The sequence below is a fragment of the Labeo rohita genome, chromosome 12 (assembly GCF_022985175.1).
Source record: "Labeo rohita strain BAU-BD-2019 chromosome 12, IGBB_LRoh.1.0, whole genome shotgun sequence".
NCBI lineage: Eukaryota > Metazoa > Chordata > Actinopteri > Cypriniformes > Cyprinidae > Labeo > Labeo rohita.
Window position 1 is genome coordinate 17,853,551 of NC_066880.1, and position 27,560 is coordinate 17,881,110.

The window sequence follows — 27,560 nt, forward strand, 5'->3', positions numbered from 1 at the left end:
TCAACAGCCGCGCTTATTCTACTTCTTATGATACGAACAAAATCAGCAGCGCGCCGCTTCACCGCGGGAGACAGAACGGTATCAGAACAGCATCCGAGCCGCACCGACAGTCCGCATACGCATCGCACGCCAGTACCCTAATGGCAACGGAGGACAAAGGAAAAACGGCGGCGCCTCAGGCTTTACCGGAAACGGGTTCCCTATTAGCAACACACAGCAATCTGAACAATAATAACAACAACAACAATAACAACAAAGACAACGAGGGAAGCGAAGGAGCCACAACAGCCACATCTACTGCTGTTGAATCTGGTGGCGCTGAAAATATCATAGGAAACGGTTCAGCTGTTAACTCCACCGGAGGCAATAACGGCAAATGGGTCCGTCTCAACGTCGGGGGCACGGTGTTTCTAACGACACGACAGACGCTGCTAAAGGAACAAACTTCATTTCTGTACCGACTGTGTCAGCAGCAGGACTTACATTCTGACACGGTAAGACGGCAGTGAGTGGTGTGTGTATGACTGTGTATTAATGATGCAGCGGGGGTCTTCAGTCAGATGGATGCACACGTGCTGCGCTGCTTAGTAATGCGGACCCCAAGTGTTTGTGCATTCGAGCAGCATCGCGGTTATTAGCCAGAAATATTCATATTTTACTCCATGATGCCTTTACGAGATAATGTGATCCACTTGAAGCTGATTTTGTACAGAAGGAAGTTCCCTTGATCACTATATCATCAGCACATCCTTAATATACAAGGTTGAATCTCATGAAATTATGTTTTACATGTAGATAATGAATCTTATTTTTAAAATAATAACTAATATTATTTATTGTTTAAATGACAATATAATTTTAATTTCATTTTAATCTTACAGTGTTTTTTTTGCATCAAAATATGTGATCTTGGACCACAAAACCATTCTTAAGTAGCATGGGTATGTTTGTAGCAATAGCCAAAAATACATTGTATGGGACAAAGGTATCGATTTTTATTTTATGCCAAAAATCATTAGGATGTTAAGTAAAGATCATGTTCCATGAAGATAAATTTTCTACTGTAAATATATCAAAACTTAATTTTTGATTAGTAATATGCATTGCAAAGAACTTTCAAGTGATTTTCTCAATATTTAGATTTTTTTTCCAAATAGTTGTATCAGACAAATGTTGTCCTTTCCAAACAAAAATGTAAAGCTTATTTATTCAGCTTTCAGATGATGTATAAATCTCAGTTTTTAAAAATTGACCCTTATGATTGGTTTTGTGGTCCAGGGTCACGTATATTAAAGGTAAAAGTAATCATATATTATTTAATTTTTTTTTTTCTTACATTATATTTATGAAATTGGTGGGCAACAATACAGCCAGTTAAGCATGTAAACTCAGGAGCAGTCAAACAGTAACATTTTTAATATTAAAAATACAATTTAAATTAAAATGTAGTTACTCAACCTCATGTCATGCCAAACCTGTATGCATTTCTTTCTTCTGTGGAACACAAAAGACGATATTTTGATGAACCAGACCACACTGGAGCCCTTTGACTTCCATTGCATGGACGCTTAAACATTTCCTCAAATATCTTCTTTTATGCTCCACAGAAGAAAGTGAGTTGTACAGTTTTGGAACAACATGACGGTGGGTGAATAATGACAGAATTTTCATTTTTGGCTGGAGTATCTCTTTAAGGTTGGGATACTTGACCGAAGTGAAATGAGGCCTAAGGTAATCCAAATAAAGCATCCATATCTTATAAAACTGATCTGTCAGAATGTAGAGCACATGCCAGGAGTTCCAATGGGACCACAGCAAATATCACCTTACGCCAACTCTTATGTGAAGGGGGCCTTATCACTGACCCACTACAATAAAATGTTTTCTTCTGGCAGCAAAGGTTAATATATTGCATAATTTCCTGTTGGCAGATGTGTTTATGTGTGCTTGGAAGGCCCAAATCTAATAAAACTGGATGTAATTCTAGTTGGATGCCAAATATCATTTTTCCAATACCTGTCCGCTGCACTAAGCTACCTATTTCTGTTTTACATGTTAAACACATGAGAATGAGAGAATAAAAACACCAGCAAATGGGGAATATATGATTTTTTTTGGATAAATTTTATATTAATATAAAATTTATATTATATTATGGTACCATATGTTCTCCCATATGTCATTAACACAGTTTTAATTATACATTATATATTATATATTTATATATAGTTTTTTTCTTCACATTACACTATTGAGAATTAGTGTTTTTTAAAATTTATGTTAATGAGAATTGGATTAGAAACATGCTTCGTTATCATGAAAATGTCAAAATTGTAAGCTTAATTTTCTTTAAGCAAGTATAATTTCTTTTTTTACTCCGATTTTCACATTTCTAAAAAATGTTCTGAGCTTTGCGCAAATACATGTTATTTTTTTAGCTCCCATTTACTCTTTTAATCTTACAGCACTAAGGCATACAAAAACTATTTGACTTAACAGATGGTGCAGTATCCACCCACTCTCAAGCTATCCTCTTATATTCCCTCTTATTCCACACTCAAAGTACCTCCATCCCCACAGTAAGTGATGAGGCACATACAATCTCCCATCACAGCTCAGTTATTACTGGCTGCTGCGGTGTTGTGTGCTCTCTCACTGCTCATGTCACTCTTCTAATGAGATTAGAGTCATGGCACCTTGAAGACTCCCAGCCCTCTGCACAAAAATATCTATGGAGGCTTCTCTGTTCTATTCCTGGTCTGGTCTGTCCATCATTGGGAGTTTACATGCATTTATCCTTTTCCTATAGAGTTAAATGATTGTAATCATCGTGTTGAGAAATTGTAATTAATAATTGTGTCTGCTGTGGAGCATAAAAGAAGATATTGTGAAGGATGTTGGTTATAAAACACTTTTGTAGAGCTGTAGTTCCAACCACGTAAGTTTGTGACGCTGTTTGCGAATGTTCGTTTGAACTATGGTTTCAGGAAACACTGAATCGTTGAACTATGTTGGTAACGACGGAACGATGCTTTTGGGAAACGCACCCCGGTTCAGTTCATGGATCTTTCTCCTAACAAGCTGATGATCTGAATCAGGTGTGCTAAAGGAGGGAGGCATACAAAATGTGCAGAGCAGTGTGCCCTGAGGAATGGAGTTGAGAACCCCTGCCCTGGACCACAAAACCAGTCTTAAGTAGCATGAGTATATTTGTAGCAATAGCCAACAACACATTGTTTGGGTCATAATTATCGATTTTTCTTTTATTCCAAAAATCATTAGGATATTAAGTAGAGATCATGTTCAGTGAAGATATTTTGTACATTTCCTACCGTAAATAAATATACCAAAATGTAATTTTTGATTGTCATATCTTAACAAACCATACATCAGGGGTGCTCAATCCTGCTCCTGGAGATCTACCTTCCTGCAGAGTTCAGCTCCAACCCTGATCGAACACACCTGAACCAACTAAGTAGGATCTGAAGGAGCACTTGATAATTACAGACAGGTGTGTTTGGTCAGGGTTGGAACTAAACTGCCATACATCAATGGAAAGCTCATTTAGTATATTGATAGAAATCTCAGTTTCAAAAAAATGTAACCTTAGGATTGGTTTTGTGGTCCAGGGTCTTCTTTTATGTTCCACAGAAGAAAGTAAGTCATGTGGTTTTGGAACAACATGAGGGTGAATAAATGAAGACAGAATTTACATTTTTGGGTGCACTACCCCTTTAAGACGTGTCTTGTTTTTTTTTTGTCATTGACTATTATTATAGTGAATATTATTAGCCAGTTCAACATTTTGAATGTGTATGTGCCTAAGCCAGAATTGATTAAGGTTAAATCGTTTTTCGGCTTACAGCATGCTGTGAGGCTTTACGTGGCACAGGTTATTGTGCAGTTCTGTTTTGAAATTAATAAGCTCTTTGTTTGCCTACCAGGTATTTCCCATGGGATGCAGCTAGTTCCCCATCGGGACCTGGTTCTTATACTTCCTTGTGCAACCGCAGAGTTAAACGTTTACACAAGATGAGCACGGATAGATAGCGGAAACGTCTGGTTTGAATTCTGTGCATTTAAGGCATATACAGTAGTATTATGTGTAAAATCCTCTGTGCGTTCTCTTGTTCTTGTGAAATCCCGAGCGGGAGGACAGCGTGTCTCTTCTGACTCACTGCAGGAGTCATGCGCAGGTGTTGTCATGCCTGCTGTCAAGTCTAGTCATGTCTAATGTGAGGCTGTCTGCTGCACTTGCTGTTTTGAAAATGGGATTTTTGTGTGTATGTGTGTGTAAATGATGTTCTGTGCTACTATTGTCTGTGCAGCTAATGAAAATATTTGTTGATGCTTTTTCAACTCTGTATGTGATAATTGTCTGTGCATGTTGTTCGCGTCTATGTTGTGAATCTGGAGTGAGTCACTTGCAGGGTCCAAAATGAATGAAATTATTATTTATATTATATATTTAAACTATACACTACTGTTCAAATAAAAATGACCTTTAGCAAGGTTACAGTAAGGGATAGTTCACCCAAAAATGAAAATTCTGTTATTAATTACTCACCCTCATGTCATTCCAAACCCATAGGGCCTTCATTCATCTTTGGAACACAAATTTCTGACCTTGCATAGACAGCAACGCACCTACCACTTTTAAGGCCCTGAAAGGTAGTAAGGGCATCAGTAACATCAGTGATTCAACCATGTTATGAAGCTACGAGAATACTCTGTGCACAATGAAAACAAAAAAATGACTTTATTTAGCAATTTCTTCTCTTCTGTGTCAGTCTTTGACACGTGTTCGTGAGAGGCACGATTGCTGTTCCTCTATTCAGTCTTGAGCCTTCTGTTGCGCCAACATCTTTCATTTTCTTTTTACCTTTTTCACTCTTGTGCGCTTCTGTGCACTCCCTTTTTCTCTTATTGCTCTTTGTGGGTTTTGAGTGCTCATGCCCTGGGCTCAGTTGTGTAATGTTCTCTGTTGAGCATGTTGTAGCCTACATGATGTCCTGCTCTTGCTAGAGCCGAGCTCTTAAGGTTAATTCATTGCAGAGAGGAAACCCTCAGCCATTCGGGGACAATGACTGAGGCCATGCTAATGTGACCTGTGCTCACTGCCACTTTCCACATGCCCTTTCCTTTAACGTTTTTTTTTTCTTTTTTGTGCCAAGTCACATTTTTATCCCCTGTGGTTCTGTACTGTTCAGTGCATCCTGTACATCTGTTAAACAGCTTCAGCACTGAGGCAGTGTTTCATTTACATAGGGGATTTCCTAACAGTTGCCACAATATTAAATATTAACCATATCAGATTTTAGTAAAATACATCATGATTAAACAATGTGTGTTTATCTTTAAGTCATATTAGGCCTACATATTTGATGGAATGATATTTATACATTTTGTGATCTCTTTGTGTAGGATGAAACTGGTGCTTATGTGATTGACCGAGATCCCACCTATTTTGGACCCATACTCAACTATCTGCGACATGGGAAACTGGTTTATAACAAGGAGTTGGCAGAAGAAGGTATGTTAATTCACTTTCTTAACTGTTGACAGTCTATTAAAATGTATGGCAATATACAGTTGAGGTCAAACGTTTACATACACCTTGCAAAATATGCAAAATGTATGATTCACAGTTGTGTTTTTATTTTTTATTTTTTTTTTTTTTTTTTTTTTTTTTTGTTTAATGATAGTTGTTGATGAGTCCCTTGTTTGTCCTGAACAGTTAAACTGCCTGCTGTTCTTCAGAAAAATCCTTCAGGTCCCACAAATTCTTTGGTTTTTCAGCATTTTTGTGTTTTTGAACCCTTTCCAGCAATGACTGTATGATTTTGAGATCCATCTTTTCACACTGAAGACAACTGAGGGACTCATGTGCAACTATTACAGAAGGTTCAAACACTCACTGATGCTCCAGAAGGGAACACAATCCATTAAGAGCAGGGGGGTGAAAACTTTTGAACAGAATGTGTACTTTTTTTTTTTTTTTTTTTTTTTTTTGCCTAAATATCATATTTTTGTTTAATTTAGCACTGCCCTTCAGAAGCTACAGAAGATACTTGCATGTTTCCCAAATGACAAAATAAGTTAAATTTACCTTAATCTTCAAATTCAAAAAGTTTTCACCTCCTGGCTGATTTTTTTTTTTTTTTTTTTTTTTTTTTTTTTTTTGAATTTGTTTTTATTTTTGTATTGAGTTTTTGTACATTATCTTTTTATATTACTGTTTAGATTTTATAAATTATTATTTTTTAGTTTTAGTAATTATTTGCCATGTAGTTGTTTGTTAGTTGCAATGACATTTAATTTTATTTAATTTTATTACAGTTTTATTTCAAATTATGATATTTTTTTAGGTTTCAGGTAAAAGCACTATTAGCCAATTTTGGATATTTAATTGTACGTTTTCGTTTCCTGTATTTTTTACATTTAGATGACCTTTTCCTTAAATTTGACAATGACTCACTTACATTTGATGCTTAAAAACACTAATAATTTAAAAAAACACTGTTATATGTAATATTTAGCAAATCTCAAAATAGATAGTAATTTTTCACACTGTACATTATTATGTAGTGATACCTAAATTCACTTGTAGAATTTACAGCAATTAATTTTAGTTTTTAGTATTTCATTTTTTATTTACTTGGAATTTCAATATTGGAGCATATCTAGTTTGAACAACACACACGTTTAACAAAATCCAAGTTCAGTTTGTAAAAGCAAACTGTGTCTGTGCCTTTAGGTGTCTTGGAGGAGGCAGAATTCTATAACATCACACCGCTGATTAAATTAATCAAAGAGAGAATTCTTGAGCGAGACTCCAAGGCCACACAGGTAAAGAGCCTCTATCATGCCTCAACATAGTTTAATTTTCTTAAAAAAAACCTGCATTAGTATCCATTTTTCAGCTCCTTCACTTTCTCAGCACTGTATTTCTGTCCATCTCGGTTACTACTGTACATTAATGACTATATTTGTGCGCTTATGCAACAGCCGTCAGTTTCCCGCCCACTCTTGCTTTTCTTTCTGTACTTGCCTTTTGGCATCATCCTCTACTTCCCACCACATTCCTTTTTTACACTTCACCAGCCTTCACTCTCTCCCTCTTTTTCTCTCTGTCTCTCATAACAGCAGGTACCACCAAAGCACGTGTACCGGGTGTTGCAGTGTCAGGAAGAGGAGCTGACCCAGATGGTGTCCACCATGTCGGACGGCTGGAAGTTTGAGCAGGTCAGCGTGCGCGCCTGCCGAAAACCCCGCCCCGGACTGCTCTGGACTGTGGGTTGGACTGACACTGAGTCGATTTTCCTTCCCTTGATCCTAATGCTCCCAGTGTCCAATTCTCCCCTCAGATTCAGAGTCCAGTAATGTAGCTAAAGTGTGAAATTAAACTTTTTACTATTTGTATTCAACTGGATTTTACATGGTCAGTTGTACCAAACCCTCGTAATCATATTATGCATTTGTTTTTGTAATATGACAAATTATGTGATATTATTCCAGCTTTGTCAGTGTGTAGTTTTGCATATCCCCAATGATAATTACACATGAGAAAAACTACAGATTTTAAAGTAATAAGGCTAATTTATGGTCCACTATATAGCAATTAGATGTGTTTCTTAAAGGGATAGTATACCCAAAAATGTCATTAATTGTAGGGCTGCCCCCTAATAGTCGTCTAACCGTTAATCAACAAAAAGAGACTTAGTCAACCAAAATTGTATTAACCGCTTAGTCGCAGAAAAAAAAATCCACAGGAAATGGCGAAGTCACGCAGTCCATGACAGACAGATCGCTATCGGCTGGTCTATGTGGTAATACAGTACATTGGCCAGGACATCCAAACTCTCACCTATCATTCATCGACCTCAAATATGGCTTTTCATCTGAAAGATGTATGTAGTAGCAACTTTACATGGCAGCTAAATCTAATGTTAACCTAGAAAAATTTGCGCTCTTCAAGTGTCTGAGTGTGGAAGTTGAATAGTAGATGGAGGCCGGTGTCATTTTTGGTCATACAGATAAAGGTAATACATCTTTTGAATCTGTAAAGACTCTATGTTTGTTTGTGTGTGCTCACAATAACAACAAAACGTTGCGCTTTTGTAAAATAATGGAGAGAAAATAGATGCACTTTCTGCCGTCTTGGTCTCTGTGAACTTGAGCACAAATTAGCCAAAACTCTGTGTACCAAGTCTTTATAGACATCAAAAATACAGAGTCTGAAATGTCTACTTTCAAAAACCAAATTCAAATGGAAAACAGATATTCTCAGATTATGTAATATGATACAGGCGCATCGATCACTACTGCGGATTGCTGACTCCGAAAATAACAGAAGCACTAGTTTAAAAGCCGAAAACAACAGAAGCACTAGTTTATAAAGAAATAATTAAAATGTTAATGCAGTCTCCTTGCTGTATTTCTCTGACACATTTATTATTATATCTGCCGGCGTGCTGTGGCAGGCTTTATGTGTGCACTTGAGCGCTTATTAGGCTATGTAGGCAGTTACAGGCTCATTATTATGATTTAAATGGTTTATTAATAAATGTGCGACTAATAGACGACTAATGCTTTAAATGAACAACTACTAGTTGACCAGAAAAACCTTTAGTCAAGGGCAGAACTAAACAATTGCTCACCCTGATGTCGTTCCAAACCAGCTGACCTTTGTTCAACTTCGGAACACAAATTAAGTATTTCTGATGAAATCCGAGAGCTTTCTGACCCTGCATATACAGCAACACAGCTACCATGTTTTAACAATGTCCTTACTATCTTTCTGGGCCTTGAACGTGGTAGTTGTGTTGCTGGATAATGGAGGACAGCGTTGCCGGGCTACTTTAACACTGTTGCCGTGGGTTATATATTTTTTTTAAATGTCTTCGGGTTGACCCCAATAACGTGATATTTAGCCCCTGGAATCCAAATTTTACCAGGGGAACTGCACCAAAAAAAGTGGATTTTATACTTCGGAATGTGATTGGGCTAGCTTTGAGTAGCAATTTGGCGGGTTTTGTTGTGAAAACCTGGCAACCCTGATAGAGGATCCGAAAGCTTTCGGATTTCATTAAAAATATCTTAATTTGTGTTCTGAAGAAGAACAAAGGTCTTACGGGTTTGGAACAATGTAAGAGTGAATAACTGATGACAGAATTTAAATTTTTTTAGTGAACTAACCCTTTACAGAGACGGTTCACCCAAAAGTGAGAATTGTCATTTTACTCAATGTCATGTCGTACCATAACTGTATGCATTTCTTTCTTCTGTGAAACACAAAAGAATTTTTCAAGGAGAAGTCCACTTCCAGAACAACAATTTACAGATAATATACACATCCCCTTGCCATCCAAGATGTTTATGTCTTTCTTTCTACAGTCGTAAAGAAATTATGTTTGTTGAGGGAAACATTTCAGGATTTTTCTCCATATAATGGACTGATATGGTGCCCTGATTTTGAACTTCTAAAATGCATTTTAAATGCAGCTTCAAACAATCCCAAATGCGGTTGTAAATGCGGTTGCAAGACAAGACGAGCATTTGAGCTTAACAAGTATTTAAATTGTATTACCATAGCAGTCTATTATATGGAGAAAAATCCTGAAATGTTTCCCTCAAAAAAAACACAATTTCTTTACGACTGATGAAAGAAAGACATGAACATCTTGGATGACAAGGGTGTGAGTACATTATCTGTAAACTGTTGTTCTGGAAGTGGACTTCTCCTTTAAGGTACATTGGTAACCACACAGTGTTGGTGCCTATTGAATTCCATTGTATGGACAAACAGATGTTTTTTTAAAATATCTTGTACCACACAGAAGAAAGAAAATCATACAGGTTTAGAACAAGTAAATTATGTAAATTATGTTTTTTTGTTTTTTTTCATTTTTGGGCGAATTATCCATTTTAAACTAGCCCCTTGCAATGCAGTGCTCATGGAGTGAGATACTGAAAAACAGCATGAGACATAATCAAAACATCAAAAAACATCCAACTGCATGTGTTTATAGACTAACATTTAAAAGGTTTTAAGGATAAATAGGTTTACACAAAACCTATGCATCCATTGTGAATAACCATGCAAAAATAGTTAGGAATAGTTCCTCCAAAAATGTTCATTCTGTTATTAATTACTCATCTTCATGTCGTTCCAAACCCGTAAGACCTTCATTCATCTTTGGAACACAAATTAAGATATTTCTAATGAAATCTGAGAGCTTTCTGACCTTGCATAGACAGCAATGCAACTGACACATTTTCCCTGAATTTTACCTTTAAGCACAACACACTATCAGCACTATCATCTTCTCTTTGAGAAGGACTCCTGAAGTGTCTCCTAAATATTTAGCTTTCAAGCACAGCCATAAAAAACACTGCAGCTAAATCAAACTGAAAAGAAAACATGGTAAACCTCATCAATGGATTAGTCTGTTGCCTGAAGAGTAGTTGACCAATCTGACCTGTTTTCTCTATTGAAAGCAATTAAGATGTTTTTGGTACAGCTGACCAGACATTGGATCCATCTCAATATTCTCCTCGATTTCCTTACCCCTTTCCTCCAATCTCAAGTATCTCTCATGATGAAAGACCTCCCTCTCTCTCTCTTTTTCTCTTTCTTCGCTGTTCCTTGCTTTTCAAGATGGTGAACATTGGCTCATCTTACAGCTATGGAACAGAGGACCAGGCTGAATTTCTCTGTGTGGTGTCAAAAGAGCTGCATACCTCAAGTGGAGGTTTGGGGACAGAGCAGAGCCACAAGACTAAGGTTGGAGCACCCACAGACACATAAACCCACTATACGCTATCCATTTTTAATCGTGCCATCTCACAAACACCGTAAGGCACAGTTCCAGTGACTCATTCCTCAAAAACATGCTTACAATCTACAAAATCTGCATCTTTTTCATCTCATTTCACGTCAGTAGCCTTGAGATCCATTCGCACACCTACTCTTCGCATATTCATAAATCTTTTTCATTTTTTTTGCTATGCCATCATCTGTCGTGCTGCGATCCCTCTGGTTTCTGTTCACCCTGTTGTCCATTCATAACACAACTAGACCTCGGACACACAGGAGGAGGATGGAGCGAGGGAGGAAGATGAGGAGGAGGAGGATGAGGAGGAAGAGGGAGAGAGAAATGCCACCCCCAATGAGTGGATTAGAGATTAGCAGAAACTTGTGTCAAAAGGAATTGGTGAGGAAATGCCGTCATGTTGGTTGTATTAGTGGTACACAATTCTAGTAGTCGGAGGGTTTCGGATTAATTGCATTTCAGCGCACCAAATTAAACTATCACAAAGAAACAACAACAAATCTATATTAAATTGTTTTGCTGTAAAAATAGTCCTGTTACGTATGGTTGTAGTTTTACGTGCCTTTATGAGAAAAGTGCACTGAAATGCAATAGCCTTCACCTCCTAGTATTCCCAAGCATGATTTTCCTTCGTAAGTAACTGTAAACACAATTCAGAGTGTGCAGACAAACTATTGTGCAACATGAATAAATATAGCTTTAAAATGGGATTTTTAGCACAGAAATGATGAACGAATGACTCAACTGAATGACTCCTCAATATTTAGCACAGCGTCTGTTCCATAAATTGCCATTGAGTCACTGCCATCTCCACTCATATCCACATCTTCAGCAAAAATTATCTTTGTATTACATGGAATATACAAGGAGGCATATTTTACACTTTACACTATCCATATGAGAAATTATTAGTCATTTTATATTTCTGTATATACACTGCTGTTCAAACGTTTGGGGTCTGTAATATTTTTTTTATGTTTTTGAAGTTATATGCCCACCCAAGTCTGCATTTATTTGATTAAAAATACAGCAAAATCAGTAATAATGGGAAATATTACAATTTAAAATGTGATGCATAATTTCTGAACATAATATAATTCATTCCTTTCAAGGGAACCCTGGCAGGGTTCGTACAAGGTGATTAAAGTACTTGAATTTGACTTTTTGAAACTTACAGCCTCGAAAACCCTTTGAAAATATCAAATTTCTTTGAAAAGTGCTTGAATTATTTAAAGACATTGTATGATATAAGCATTTAATTTGTATCAATGTGCACATAACTTTTCACGCAAAATTCACGCAATGCAAAAAACATACCTTTTTCGCTTATTTCAGTTAGCGAGCTAAGCCAGTAGTATTACTGACAATGTTGTGTAAACATGGCTGAAGACGTAAAAAGAGGAACAGATGAACCAAATCAACTGAATGATTTACAGTGGAACCATTTCGATTGATTCAAACTTGTGACTTCAATTGTTCATTCCAAGTGATTCACTAGCAAAAGCCAGATCAAATTAAAAGAGCCATTCATTTTCAAATTTCAGCATTGTTTGTAATGATTTTAAAGAGCACATAGTGATGGTTGAAATGGATCTTTTCGAAACTGAATCAGTTAAACCACAGCATCGAATTGCTCCAATTGGATCACGTATCACAAATCATTTGTTTTAGATTTAGACTTCAAATCACGTATTGCAAATCATTTGATTTAGATTGGGACTTCGGAGTGGGTTTGCGAATCATTTGACTTCAGTCAGGACTTCAGATCACGTATAGCGAATCATTTGATTTAGATCAGAACGGGTTTGTTTATCATTTCATGAATTAAGTGATTCAAATCATTTGATTTGCGATACGCACCCAGAAGATCGAAACTTCAGAGTGGGTTTGTGAATCTTTTGCTTTAAATCGGAACTTTGGAGTGTGAATCATGAATCGTTTGATTCAGATCGGGACTTCGGTGTGGGTTCATAAATCATTTGATTCAGTTTGGGACTTTGGAGCACGTATGGTGAATCATTTGTTTCAGATCAGGATTTCAGAGCGATTTCACTAATTTTTTTCTGATGTTTTTCTTAAACAGTAGAAAATATCAAAGAATTAAGGCAGTACAGTTATAAAAACAAAACAAAGAAAAATTAACCATGGCTTTACTATACTAAAAGTGTAGTACACTTTGTAATACTTTAGTAGTGATACTTTGCATGTGCTTCTTTTTATTTTTGCCATTTTTTTTTATTTTTTTTTATTATATTTTTATTTATCTTTTTTTATAATTTGAAAGAGAAGACATTGATACGTGAGACCTCTGATTGAAGTCCTTGAAAATCTGGAATCTGGAATTAAAGTCCTGGAATTTTATAATTTTATAAAACTTTATAATTTTACAGTATCTGTACGAACCCTGCCCCCAGGTATTAAGACTTGTATGGCTTAATGTAACATAAATAATGTCTCTTACTAAAATATGTAGTAGAAAACCCATGACATATCTATGTTATTTAAAAAAACGTAATTTTATACATATTTTGGACTGTTGGGGCGCACCATTATTTCGATTACGTAAAATGGCTGCACTCGGTGAGGTACTGCAGCTGCCTGTTGCTATTTTTACCACAACACAACTCAGAATAAGCAACTCCAACAGAATAAAATATTGATACGATGATCACAGCTACTGCAAGAGCCCACAAAGTGTCTAAACATCCCCGGATATCGAGTGAAATCCATGCTGAGAAACTCCTTCATTGGCTGCAGCGTCATGACAAGTGTCGACATGTTTACATCCTGCCAGGATGGCATCTAGCCTTTCTTGTCTCTGCCATTTGTAAGCTTTTTCAGTAGCTGTGATCTACTGAAAGCCTCAAGACATCAGGGCTAAAGTAGGAAATTTTATTGGTCCACAGGCATTTTCCTAGTCTTTTCTCCTCTTTTCATAACTAGGAAAGCTGACTTAAATCACTTCTCTTGGTGTCCTTTAACCGAAAATTACAACCAAAAGCCGCACAATGTGGCATCGTATTTTTTTTTATTCCGAGTTAAAAATAACGTAAATCTTTAATGATTTTTTACTACATATTTCAGTAAGAGACATCATTTGTTATATTAAGCTATACAAGTCTTATTACCTAGGGTTCCCTTCAAAAAAAAAAAATATCTTAGTGACCACAAACACTTGAACGGTAGCGTATTTCTGTGTCTATAAAATCTTTTTTTTAACTCTCTTGCAGCTGTTCCAGATCCATGGGTCTCGGATGTAGGATACAAAGAATTTTATTTTTCTAGATATCCATTTTATCATGTGCTCATGATGCTGTTTTTATAGCCATACTTTTTTAGATTTGTTGACTTGAACAACGGGTATTAGCGGGAGACAAGAACTTCACATCCAGCAGCAAAAAATGCTATTGTTTAGAGAATTGTAATGTTCATGAATGCAAAAGGCACCTAAGGTATTAAAGAAAGACGCAGTTACTTACAGTTACTATCTTAGTACATGGCCTGTTACCAAAGAGTGCAAAGTTATTGGGATACTTTAGTAAATATAACACATTTAAACAAAAACTAGTCTGATTTAGTCAGGAATGATGGAAAGACTGTGGATATGAGACTGTAATTAGTTACTTAGTATTTAGAGTTTAGGTTTTGCACTATATTTGCTATAGCAGAAGGGCGGCTCTGCTACATGAACGGGTCACGTCCTGTTCCATTTAGCATCAGCTGTGGGTAAAGTGCCAGCAGTGTCACCCTGGCAGACCACCAGCAGTGCACTTTAGCCCCATTTACAGTCTGCGGCAGTTAATTTTGATAGTCGACGGCGCCAGCTAGAAGGTCAGGGTATCATTAGAGGTCACTGGGATATTACAGGGTTCTGGTTGTGGTTCTGGTTGGATTTCTAATAGTTTGTGGGCACAGTTCACTTCAGATGAAGTTCAGATAATGTGCTGGAATATGATATTGTGTCACTTGTTAATGTGTTTTGTGTGAAGGCTAGATTTCTTTCAAAGGATCAAAGCCTGGTAATTAAAATCGTTCAAATCAACATGCCTCAATTCAACAAATGATCAAGCACCTTTTGTTTCCTTTTAGCCTACAGCTGTGCAAATTAGCATTCTTTTGGATTTTTATGTGCTGTGGGTTGGTTTGCATGCCTGAGCTTGTTTATTATTAAATATGCTGTAGTTTTGCACAAATTTAAAAAGACAGTGCCCACAAAACATATTTGGACACTTAAAGGAAAGTCCACTTCCAGAACAACAATTTACAGATAATGTACTCACCCCCTTGTCCTCCAAGATGTCTTTCTTTCTTCAGTTGTAAAGAAATTGTGTTTTTTGAGGAAAACATTTCAGGATTTTTCTCCATATAATGGACTGCTATGCTGCCCTGAGTTTGAACTTCCAAAATGCAGTTTAAATGCATCCCATATGCGGTTGTAAACGATCCCAGCCGAGGAAGAAGGGTCTTATCTAGTGAAACAATCGGTTATTTTCATTAAAAAAAAATACAATTTAAATACTTTTTAATCTTAAACGCTCGTTTTGTCTTGCTCTCCCTGAACTCTGTGTATTCTGACACAAGACAGTTAGGGTATGTCAAAACTCTGATCGTATTTTCTTCCTCAACTTCAAAAATCATTTAAAAATCATCCTACATTGCTGCAGAAGCACCGACCCAGTCTTTGCAAAGTAAACATGCAAAGAAGATCAAACACCTCTAACAAAAAAAGATAAAACAGTGACATACCCTAACGGTCATGACCCGGAAAAAACAGAGGTCGGGAAGAGCAAGACAAGACAAGCGTTTGACATTAAAAAGTATATAAATTGTATTATTTTTATGAAAATAAACCCTCCTTTCTCGACTGGGATCATTTGAAGCCACATTTAAAACTGCATTTTGAAAGTTCAAACTCGGGTCACCATACTAGTCCATTATATGGAGAAAAATCCTGAAATGTTTTCCTCAAAAAACATGATTTCTTTACCACTGAAGAAAGAAAGACTTGAACATCTTGGATGACAAGGGGGTGAGTACATTATTTTTAAATTGTTGTTCTGGAAGTGGACTTCTCCTTTAAGCCACAGTTAAACATGGATGAATGTGATTGCATTATATAGCAGAATAGCAAACCAAGTGGCTGATAGCACAAGCACACTTTTTAAATAAAACATTTCTGCAAAGGTTTTTGTGGTTTGTTTGCAGATGCCATTTGGTTTGATATTTCCTATTTAATGCAGTAAAATGTAAAATATTTTTAAATGTGACTTAAGTGTTTAGAAACTATGGAAGCCTGTTTCCGTTACTGAATAAAAATTATCTGATAGAAACTCACAATTGCGGGTTATAAAGTCAGAATTGCGTTATGAACTCGCAATCACAAGAAATAAAGTAAGAATTGCAACACAAAAAAAACAAACTTTTTTCTTGCAATTGCGAGTTTACTTTTCGCAAATGTTTTTTTTCCTCTGAATTGCGTGATATAAACTCACAATTGCAAGTTATAAAGTCCAGTTTTGACTTTTTCTCAATTGCGAGTCTATATCACACAATTCTGAGAAAAGTCATATTTATGAGTGTATATCTTGCAACTCTGACTTTATCAGAATTGCACATTTATTTTTCACAATTCTGACTTTCTTTTTCGCAATTGTGAGTTTACATCTCATAATTATGACTTTTTTTCTCATTGTGAGATAAACTCGCAATTGTGAGTTATACTCAATTCTGAGAAAAAAAAATCAGACTTGCGAGTTTATATCAATTCTGAGGAAAAACTAATTTGCATGAAAAACTCACAATTGCAAGTTATAAAGTCAGAATTTTGTGATATAAACTCGCAATTGTGAGTTATAAAGCAAGATTTGCAAGATACTGTATAAACTCAGAATTGTGAGAAATAAAGTAAAACTTTTTTATCGTAATGGCGAATTTATTTTTTGCAATTCTGACTTTTTTCCATGCTATTATGACATTTGTGCAGTTTTGAAAAAAGACTAATATGATCGAAGAATTTTTTGTATCTCATAATTCTGACTGAATAACTCACAATTGCGAGTTTATAGCATGCAGTTCAGAGGAAAAAATACATATTTGCGAATTTATATCTCACAATTCTGACTTCATTTATCACTTTTTTCTTGCAAATGCGAGTTTACATCTCGAACTCTGATTTTTTTTCTCAGAATTGTGTTATAACTTGCAATTGCGAGTTTATTTCACAGTTCTGAGAAAAAAGTCAGAACTGCGAGATGTAGACTCATAACTGCGATAAAGTCATAATTGCAAGAGAAAAAAATTGACTTTTTTCACACAATTTGGACTTCTGACTTTATATCTCACAAGTCTGGCTTAACTCACAATTGCGAGTTTATATCATGCAATTCTGAGAAAAAAAGTCATATTTGCAAGTTTATATCTCACAATTCTGACCTTTTCTCATATTTTGCAAGTTTACATCTCGCAATTCTGACTTCTCAGTATTGCGTAATATAAACTTGCAGTTGCGAGTTAAGTCAGAAATGTGAGATATAAGTTATAATAATACCCACAATTCTGAGAAAAAAAGTCAGAATTTCAAGATGTAAACTCGCAATTGTGAGAAAAAAGTCAGAATTGTGAGATTAAAAAGTCACAATTACCTTTATTTTCTATTCAGTGGCGGAAACAGCCTTTTGTAAGAAACTATTTTTGGATGGGTAAAATCATTTTTTGTCATGTTTGATGACAGCGTTACCAATCAAAAATGACTAGAAATAGTCTTTTTGTAAACGTTCAATCTGTTTATAATCGCAACAAGACCTGTTATTATTATTATACAGATGCATTTATACAGAAGAAAGAGGCATTGCAAACACAATTTTGTAGCTCAGTGCGTTACTGGGTCAATCAATTCTTATTCTGTCCCCATTAGCTGCCACTGTGTTGTAGAACTGTGAGCATAATAACTGTGTCTAGACAGAATAGTGAATTATATGAAACAGGACTACAACTGCGTAGATGCAACTGATGTAGAAGCAGCAAAAGTTTTGATAGAACATATCTTACTAGCGTGTCAGTGCTGTAATCTCTTTAAACTTTGTACTGGTGTGTTGAACAAATCGTATCACTGCATTGAATTTCAGAAGTATGTTTTAGTTTTAAATGCATCTTGCGTGTGTTAATAGCATCCTTTTATATGGCCTTTTTATAATTATTCTGTGCCATTCATCTGTATTTATTTTTAGTCTAATAAATGTCAGATTATGTTGCTTGTCAGGGCACAGATAATATTTTGGTTTATATTGAATTGTATTCTGTACACACAATTGCCATTTTGTTTTTTAGGCTTTTGTTACGTTACGTTTTTTCCAGTCTTTTTCTTTCTCATTTTTATATTTATAGGCAGTGTGTATACCATATTTCCACTTTGAGCTCTCACATATCATTTATTTATTAAATATGGGATGTGTAGTGGCTTTATAATTTATTTAATTTTCTTGGTGTGAAAGTTTATTGAATTTTTTTTATTTATTTTACTTTTTGTCTGTAAATGTACTTTAGCTGTAATGTACTTTAATTCATACAATGGATTTTTAATACGTTTTGATTATCATTAAAAGCACATTTGCCTGTTGAAACAAAACCCTTGAGTTAAAAAAATGTTTAGTAATAGTTACTAATGCTTTTTTTTTTTTAACTTTAAGGGTTTTGGTGCAACCAGACACAGACCCTTAGTAGTGTATGTATGCCAAAGAAAATTAGATTAACGTTTGTCTCTTCAGCTGACAGAAAATCTTTTAGCACAGAAAACAATCATGAATTAGATGTCCAAGTGTAAAAAGTTATCAAAATGATTTAAATAAAGTTTAGTCTTTTTCAAGAAATATCCAGCTGTGTCTGAAGTGTGTTTGTCATGTTTAATATAATATTTACATGAAAATTAAACATTTTATGTATGAGACATTCTGTTACACTCACATGCTCACACTAGTATCACCGCATGGTTAATAAAGTTTAGTTTATTGCTGTGTCAGTTCAGTTTCAGAAAGACAATTAGAAGTTTTTTGGAAAGAAAAGCCTAAGATTTACAACACTTGATAGCTAATAATGTTAGATAACTCTATCACTAAATATAATTTTTTTATAATAAATCCAAATATACAGTATTTACATTTTGCAGTGATTTACTTCAAGATCCAGTTCTGTCAGCAAGAAAAGGCTTTTTGGTCCAAATGCACATGTGGCAGCGTGTTAGCATAGTGTTCAGCGTTGGGTTTACAGGTAAGTGCTAAAAATGTCACCGGTGGCCAGATGGAGATACTCTGGCTGCTCTGCGCAATCCATTATGAGCTTCCTGTGACGTGTTGAAAGGGTCTTTCTCTTCCACAAGCTGGAGGGCCGCTTCTCCATGCACGTCTTTATCCTTTGAGACAGGTCCTGCTGCAGATTCTGGAAGTTTTCCCTGCCAAGAGGAACGTTCACAATAATGAAATCTCAGTCGTTTCAAGTTATGAGAATTAATATGTTAATAAAATGTTAAACTTACGCTGTTGGAGGTATTGGCAGATTATAATTTTGCCCTGTAACTCCCGTCAACCAGTATGTTGTTTCTTTTCCTTTACCCTGTAGTGTATATAAGGGTCAGTGTCAGTGCAGTTACTGTAAACTAAACTATTGAAAATGGTTTTCGATAATTGAAATAAAGCTGATATAAAATAAATATAAAACTTACTCTAAGCACTAAAGTTGAGTACTAAAATTACTAAAACTGAAATGTAAATACTAATTACTAGAATTAAAAAAATAAAATGAAAACTAAATATAAGAATAAAAGCTAATTCGAACTATTAACTAGATGAGTAAAGTTTGAGAACAAACTTTAAGTTGGCTTGAGAAAGCCTAGCCTGAGAGTTTGACGCAGTTGTAAAAGTATGAAAGCAGCTACCATAATTGAACACATTGCTTACATCATTTAACATGTTTTAGTATGATTAGCTTGTTGCTTGTACTTTTATAGGCTGATTACAATGTTGTAAGCATAATTAGCATGTTGTTAACATGATTAGCAAGTTACTATCACGTTTCTAGCCTGATTAGCATGTTGATGGCACGTTTCGCGCATGATTACCAAATTACTAGCACGTTGCTAGCATGATTAGTATGATACTAGCATGCTGCTAGCATGATTAAGGGGTTGCTAGCATGATTAGCATGTTACTAGCATGTTGTTGACATGTTTCTAGTATGATTAGCATGTAACTAGCACGTTGCTAGCATGATTACCAAGTTACTAGCATGTTGTTAGCATGTTACTAGGACGTTGTTAACATTTTTCTATCATGTTTAACATGTTACTAGCATGCTGTTAACATGATTAGCAAGTTACTAGTATGTTTGTAGCATGAGTAGCATGTCACTAGCATTTTGCTAGCATGTTACTAGCATGTTGTTGACATGTTTCTAGTATGATTAGCATGTAACTAGCACGTTGCTAGCATGATTACCAAGTTACTAGCATGTTGTTGGCATGATTAGCATGTCACTAGCATTTTGCTAGCATGATTAGCATGTTACTAGCATGTTGTTGACATGATTCTAGTATGATTAGCATGTAACTAGCATGTTGTTAGCATGACTACCAAGTTACTAGCATGTTGTTAGCATTGATTAGCAAGTTACTAGCATGTTAGCATGATTAGCATGTTACTAGGACGTTGTTAACATTTTTCTATCATGTTTAACATGTTACTAGCATGCTGTTAACATGATTAGCAAGTTACTAGTATGTTTGTAGCATGAGTAGCATGTCACTAGCATTTTGCTAGCATGTTACTAGCATGTTGTTGACATGTTTCTAGTATGATTAGCATGTAACTAGCACGTTGCTAGCATGATTACCAAGTTACTAGTTTGTTGTTAGCATGATTAGCATGTCACTAGCATTTTGCTAGCATGATTAGCATGTTACTAGCATGTTGTTGACATGATTCTAGTATGATTAGCATGTTGTTAGCATGACTACCAAGTTACTAGCATGTTGTTAGCATGATTAGCAAGTTACTAGCATGTTGTTAGCATGATTAGCATGTTACTAGGACGTTGTTAACATTTTTCTATCATGTTTAACATGTTACTAGCATGCTGTTAACATGATTAGCAAGTTACTAGTATGTTTGCAGCATGATTAGCATGTCACTAGCATGTTTCTAACATGATTAGCATGTTCCTAGCTTGATTTAGATAGCTAGATAGATTAGAAATATTAGAAATATTAGAGTGGAAGCTTAAATGAGTCTAAATTGATTAGAAATAGTACATAGAAGGGAAGCTTGATTGAGGCTCAAGGGATTCTGGGAGTTTAGATTTGAACTTTGTCAATTGGAGTTTGAAGAGTGTTGGCTCATTTGAACATTCCGTCAGTGTACGTCTATGGGATTTTTGGTGGTTTTGATAGTCTGGTTTATGAAAACTGTAAGCCGGATCAATCTAAAAAGATATAGCACACCGAGTCAGACCAGTCTGAAGGTCTGGGCCGAGTTCTAGCTTGAAAGTTCTAGGAGGAGATAGATACCGAAATTTGGTTCAGAATAAGAATAAGAATCTTAAATAGTAGATCAGTAAGTTTGCTTTCTCAAGCCAACTTAATAAACATATTAGTATATAAATAATGCTAAAATAATACTGATGAGGACAGTCATTAAAATTTTTACAAAAGAGACATTCAGTCACACCTTTAAGTAAGTTTCTCCTCTCTTTTCATACTCAAACTTGCAGTCTGTGCGCTGGAGGATGTCGATAGTCGGCTGACTCACGTGGATTCGTAGTGCTGGGGTGAAGAGATGAAAATAGAATAAAATACAGAATAGCAATAGAGGAATTACTCACAATGCTTTGGTTAGGGAAAGCTAGAGAACAGATTTAGCATACCGTTCAAAAGTTTTGTAAAATGTCTTTTCAAAAAACACAGTGAAAACAGTAATATTGTGACATATTAATGCAATTTGATGTTTTTTGGTTGAAGTGTTTTCTATTTTAAAGGAGAAGTCCACTTCCAAAACAAAGATTCACATATAATGTACTCACCCCCTTGTCATCCAAGATGTTCATGTCTTTTTTTCTTCAGTCGTAAAGAAATTGTTTTTTGATGATGGACTGCTATGGTGCCCCAACTTTGAACTTCCAAAATGCAGATTAAATGGGGCTTCAAATGATTTTTATTAAAATAACCGGTCGTTCCGCTAGATAAGACCATCTAGCGAAACGATCTGTTATTTTAATAAAAAAGAATACAATTTATATACTTTTTAATGCCAAACCCTCGTCTTGTCTTAGTCTGCTTGGACTGTTTTTGTTCCGGTTCATGACAGTTAGGGTATGTCGAAAAACTCACATCTCATGTTCACCCAAATTAAAAATCGCCCTATATTGCTGTTTTACCTTTTTTGTTAAGGGTGTTTGATCTTCTTTGCATGGTCACTTTGCAAAGACTGGGTCGGTACTTCTGCAGCGATGTAGGATGATTTTGAAATGATTTTTGAAGTTGAAGGAATAAATACGATGGGAGTTTTTCGACATACCCTAACTGTCTTGAGCCAGAATACACAGAGTTCAGGGAGAGCAAGATGAGCGTCTGAGATTAAACAGTATTTAAATTGTATTTTTTTAAATGGAAATAACCAAACGTTTCGCTAGATAAGACCCTTCTTCCTCGGCTGGTATCATTTGAAGCCGCATTTAAACTGCATTTTGTAAGTTCAAAATTGGGGCACCATATCAGTCCATTATATGGAGAAAAATGCAGAAATGTTTTCCTCAAAAATCATAATTTCTTTACAACTAAAGAAAGAAAGACATGAACATCTTGGATGACAAGGGAGTGAGTACATTATAAGTGAATCTTTGTTTTGGAAGTGGACTGCTCCTTTAATATATTTTAAGATGTAATATATTCCTGTGATGGCAAAGCTGAATTTTCAGCAGCCGTTACTCCAGTCTTCAGTGTCACATGATCCTTCAGAAATTATTTTAATATGCTGATTTGATTTTTATTTCTTATTATTGTTGAAAACAGTTGTGCTGCTTAAAATTTTTGATGAATGAAAGTTAAAAATAACTGCATTTATTTAAAACACTATTTTTGGTGATATAACTGTCACTGTAATTTTTGCATGGTAGAGTAAAACTTTGAAAAGCAGCACTACTCACGTAGACCTGTGGACTCCATACGAGATGCTGTGTTCACAGTGTCTCCAAACAGGCAGTATCTGGGCATCTTAATGCCGACTACACCAGCAGCACAGGGCCCTGTGCACATGTGACATGAATGTTACAAACTAAGGGGTTCAGGAGGTCTACTTATATACAGCTGATATCAAAAGTTTACATACACCTTGCACAATCTGCAAAATGTTAATTATTTTACCAAAATAAGAGGAATTGTACAAAATGCGTGTTATTTTTTATTTAGCACTGACCTGAATAGGATATTTCACGTATGACATTTACATATAATCCACAAGAGAAAATAATAGTTGAATTTATAAAAATGACCTGGTTGAAAAGTTTACATACACTTGATTATTAATACTGTGTTGTTGCCTGAATGATCAACAGCTGTTTTTTGATTGTTTGTTTGTTTTGTTTAGTGATAATTGTTGATGAGTCCCTTGTTTGTCCTAAACAGTTTAACTGCCCGCTGTTCTTCAGGTCCCACAAATTCTTTGGTTTCTCACCATTTTTTTGTTTTTGAACCCTTTCCAACAATAACTGTATAATTTTGTGATCCATCTTTTCACACTGAGGACAAATGAGGGACTCATATGCAACTATTACAGAAGGTTCGGAAGGAAAAACGATGCCATGATTAAGAAAAAGAAAACTTTTGAACAGAATGAAGATTTGTACATTTTTCTTATTTTGCTTAAATATCATATTTTTTACATTTAATACTGCCCTTCAGAAGCTACAGAAAATACATGTTTCCCAGAAGACAAAATAAGTTAAATTTACCCTGATCTTCAAATTATTTTGGTAAAATAATTAACATTTCGCAGATTCTGCAAGGCGTATGTAAACTTTTGACCTCAACTGTAAGCAGCACCACACGCATCCGTCATAGTACTCTGAAAAGCGTGCATCGAAGACTGACACGGAAGAGAAGAAATTGTTAAATAAAGTCATTATTTTTGTTTTGTTTGTGCACAAAAAGTATTCTCCTTGCAGGTTGAACCACTGATGTTACATGGACCATTTTAAAAATGTCCTGGGCCTTAAATGTGTCATTTACGTTACTGTCTATGCAGGGTCAGAAAGCCCTCAGATTTAATCAAAAATATCTTAATTTGTCTTCTGAAAATGAACAAGGGTCTTACAAGATTGAAATGGCATGAGGGTGAGTAATTAATGACAAAACTTAAATTTTTTGGTGAACTATCCCTTTAAGAAATGCCCTCTGCAGTACTGGACAGCTTTGAAATATAAGTTCATCAGAACTCACAGTTGAGCGGAGTTGAGTGAAATGACTGGCCGTTACCTGAATGCACACCGATGCGGATCCACACAGGTATTCCAGGCATATGTTGTAACTGGAATGTGCCCATGAAGGCCAGGATGTCCAGTGCCATGCAGCAGATATCCTTTGCATGCCTGTTCCCATTGCGTCGAGGAAGACCAGACACCACCATGTATGCGTCACCAATCGTCTCTACCTGAAACAGATACACGAACATGCCACTTCGGAATTACTGTATTACTATAGTGAATAAAACCCACTGCTCATTTGCCTGAAATACCTTATAGACATCATGATTGTCAAGGATGCTGTCGAAGTTTTTGTAGATGTCATTGAGCATGTCCACTACCTCCATAGGTGTGCTGAAGTGGCACAGTGCTGTAAAACCCACAATGTCGCTGAAGTAAATGGTGACCTCGTCAAAGAGCTCAGGTTCCACTTTTCCTGTTTCCTTTAAAGAGCGTACAACTGGCCTACAACAGATCCAAAACATTGAGAGTTAATGATTTGATTAATTACCTGGCCGTAATGACGTTACAAGTCTATTTAATTATGTCTAAATAACAATAAAACAAAAACATTTAGGCATCTCTAATAAGATTCTGCAGTGTTTTCCTGTTTGTTATGTGTTGTTCAGACCCAGGCAAAAGCATGAAGTTCAGGCAGTGCGCTCTGTCTCTTTCAGCCTTGTACAGAGCTGTACGTTCCTCAACCAGCCGCTCCAGGTTGCGGGAATACGTCTGTAACCGGTGGATCAGGTTCTCCATGTAGCTCGCATTTTCCTGGTTGTCCAGACTATTCAAAATCAAATCAGGAAATCATTTATTAGAATAAAGATTTATTAATTAATGCAAGTTTTAGATGGTCCTCATACAGTCTAATGGTCTAATGCGGTTCTTTAATTTTTGACTGCTGAACAAAAGCATATAAACAGTGACCTGACAATCTTCCATAGAGTGTTTTCTATCTTTTTGAAGTCTGGTCTTTTGTCCGGGTCCTCGTCCCAGCAATTTCTGATCAGCATGCACACCTGGAGAAACACATTACTGAGTAGAGAACCAAGTAATATGGGACCTATCGTTTCCTGACTTCACTGACAAAACTTGTGTAAAGTAGATGACATATGTATCTTTTATCAACATTTGGGACCACAAAACCAGTCATAAGGGTCAATTTTCTGAACGTGTGACGCCACACCGACAGGCACCTGAGAATGGCTCGATTTGAAAAAGGGAATATTATTTTTGCAGATTAATTAAAAACCACTGCATGGATTTTTATCATTACAGGGTAGATTTGTACAAACACTGCCAACACACATTAATGTTCAAACAACATGTAAAAGTGAACTTTGCATCCAATGACCCCTTTAAGCAAGTGGAATAATGTGGATTTTTTTGAATGATTACATAATTGTGGCATCTGTAATTATAATCATGATTAGAAATTCGATTAATTGTGCATCCCTACTGTGGTGTGACTTATGTGGTGTGATTTAGAAGCATAAATATTCCAAGCAGGCTTTCAAATAATATAAGAATGCTTATTGTGCATTTCCAGCTATAGGCTATTATGTCAACTACCTGTACATTTTGGCTGCTTTGCATAACTATTTGGCTGCCATTAGTACAAATAACAATTTGTGTATGAGTCAAACACATGCATAGACACACTAATACATACCTCTTGTTCTCTTTCACTAGCGTTCTCACAGTTTAGATCAGGTCTGAAGAAAGAGGAGGTCATACTAGGGAACTGTACTCTGGCCAGTTTCTCTGTTAAAATAATGGATTGGTGGTAAAAGTGGATTTGTTAAAGGAATTGTTCACCTAAACTAGAAAACAATTTCCAAATCTGTCTGAAACACAAATTGTGAATTTTTGGACAAATACCCTGGTGGCTCGTTCCAGTGAATCAAATGATTCACTAAAACGAGCAGACTTAAAATAATGATTCTTTGGCATAATTCCTACTGGTATTTGGAATTCTATTACGAAACACAGCGTCAGTGGTGCAGTTCAGTTTAGGAGGAAAACACTGAGTGAGTGATTAGTAGTGACATCAGTCTTGATATTTGCTAGTTATCTGACCTTTGGAAATTTGATCCATCTATTACATCATCGGCAGACATTGTTATGTGTTAGTGATATTTGTGCCAAATTGTCAATCTATTGCAATCTGTTGTGATCCATTGTGAAAATGACATTGCTGAGAAATTCTCTTTTTTTTTTTTTGCAATGACACCACAAAGAGAGTAATGGCAACCGGAATGTTACAGCATTCAGACGGAAACAAGAGGCTCTGAGGACTCTCATTAAACTGGAAATATTGCCAGATTGCAACAGAACCACTGATGATTCAGTTGGAGGAGCCTGAATACCAAACTTCACTTGATGGAGTGAAAATATCAGAGGTGGGACCAAGTCATTCTTTTGCAAGTCACAAGTCAGTCTCGAGTCTTTGCATTCAAATCTCGAGTCAAGTCCCGAGTCAAGACAGACAAGTCCAAATCGAGTTGCAAGTCGTAAACAAGTCATTAGTGCTGTTTGCCCAAATTAGTGTCTCTGTATTAATCACTACAGTAAATTTAAAAACAGTAATAGTCCATAGTGTAATTATAAAGATATAATAATTAGTGGTGTTTCATTAAGGAATGAATCATTGTTTCTGAAGAAATATAGGCCTACGTGAATTAATAATTTAGTTTAAGTCCACTGTTTCATTTGTTAATGATTCAGTGATTTGAGTCAATTATTTAATAACTTGCTAATACGTAGTACAGATGCTCATTTATTGCGACCTACTGACATAGGTCTACAGAAATAGACGTAGCTTTATTGACATGATTGATGAGTATTATTTATAATATTTACAAAACTTTTATGATACAGAACGTTAACTACTGAGCAGAGATTCATGAAATGAAGCGGAAAAGTAAATATATAAGAATAGTTATAATATATACAAATGTTAAATAAAAAATAAGAAACCGTCAGTGAATGGATTTAAAAGATGGATTGGATGTGTTTTCTTATAGTTCTATATTATTTTATGTTCTTATGTAGGCTGTTACTTCAACAGATATTGATAATAACAAATTATTCACATTTCATGCAGTCACAGAGACAAGCGCAATAATAGTTATAATCTATTTTAGTCTTTGTTATTCTTCATTCAAAATAAAATTTTAATATTGTAATACTTGTTTGGCTGAATCACCCTTTTAAAATTAA

General features: G+C 35.6%; 2 protein-coding genes across 5 annotated transcripts in view; one reads left to right on the forward strand and one right to left on the reverse strand.

Moving 5' to 3' along the window:
• Nucleotides 1-18,702, forward strand: kctd17 (potassium channel tetramerization domain containing 17). 4 transcript variants are annotated; one of them, XM_051124284.1, is made up of 7 exons: nt 1-494; nt 5,425-5,533; nt 6,758-6,849; nt 7,147-7,293; nt 10,661-10,786; nt 11,081-11,216; nt 14,066-18,702. In XM_051124284.1, the coding sequence occupies exons 1-6, from the start codon at nt 141-143 to the stop codon at nt 11,189-11,191; spliced, it is 939 nt and encodes a 312-aa protein (XP_050980241.1). In that variant the 5' UTR covers nt 1-140; the 3' UTR covers nt 11,192-11,216; nt 14,066-18,702. The 4 variants fall into 4 exon arrangements, with proteins under 4 accessions (XP_050980241.1, XP_050980243.1, XP_050980242.1 ...); XM_051124286.1 differs by having other exon boundaries at nt 7,147-7,245; XM_051124285.1 differs by having other exon boundaries at nt 7,150-7,293.
• The window catches only part of gucy2cb (guanylate cyclase 2Cb), a 20,547-nt gene continuing 11,453 nt past the window's right edge, over nt 18,467-27,560 (reverse strand). Inside the window, exons 19-27 of the mRNA XM_051124283.1 lie at nt 26,011-26,102; nt 25,266-25,357; nt 24,967-25,122; nt 24,608-24,800; nt 24,349-24,523; nt 23,022-23,120; nt 21,548-21,642; nt 19,363-19,439; nt 18,467-19,278 (exon numbers count right to left, since the gene is read on the reverse strand). Coding sequence (XP_050980240.1) covers nt 19,092-19,278; nt 19,363-19,439; nt 21,548-21,642; nt 23,022-23,120; nt 24,349-24,523; nt 24,608-24,800; nt 24,967-25,122; nt 25,266-25,357; nt 26,011-26,102 — 1,166 coding nt within the window. The 3' untranslated portion in view covers nt 18,467-19,091. The remainder of the gene's footprint in view (nt 19,279-19,362; nt 19,440-21,547; nt 21,643-23,021; nt 23,121-24,348; nt 24,524-24,607; nt 24,801-24,966; nt 25,123-25,265; nt 25,358-26,010; nt 26,103-27,560) is intronic.

What these genes read in the sequence shown, in the direction of transcription:
- kctd17 (XM_051124284.1), top strand. Translation starts at nt 141, where the DNA reads ATGGCAACGGAGGACAAAGGAAAAACGGCGGCGCCTCAGGCTTTACCG. An exon ending in GCCCCGGACTGCTCTGGACT is followed by an intron (nt 7,294 to 10,660) that starts GTGGGTTGGACT and finishes TTGCTTTTCAAG; the next exon opens with ATGGTGAACATTGGCTCATC. An exon ending in AGCAGAGCCACAAGACTAAG is followed by an intron (nt 10,787 to 11,080) that starts GTTGGAGCACCC and finishes TAACACAACTAG; the next exon opens with ACCTCGGACACACAGGAGGA.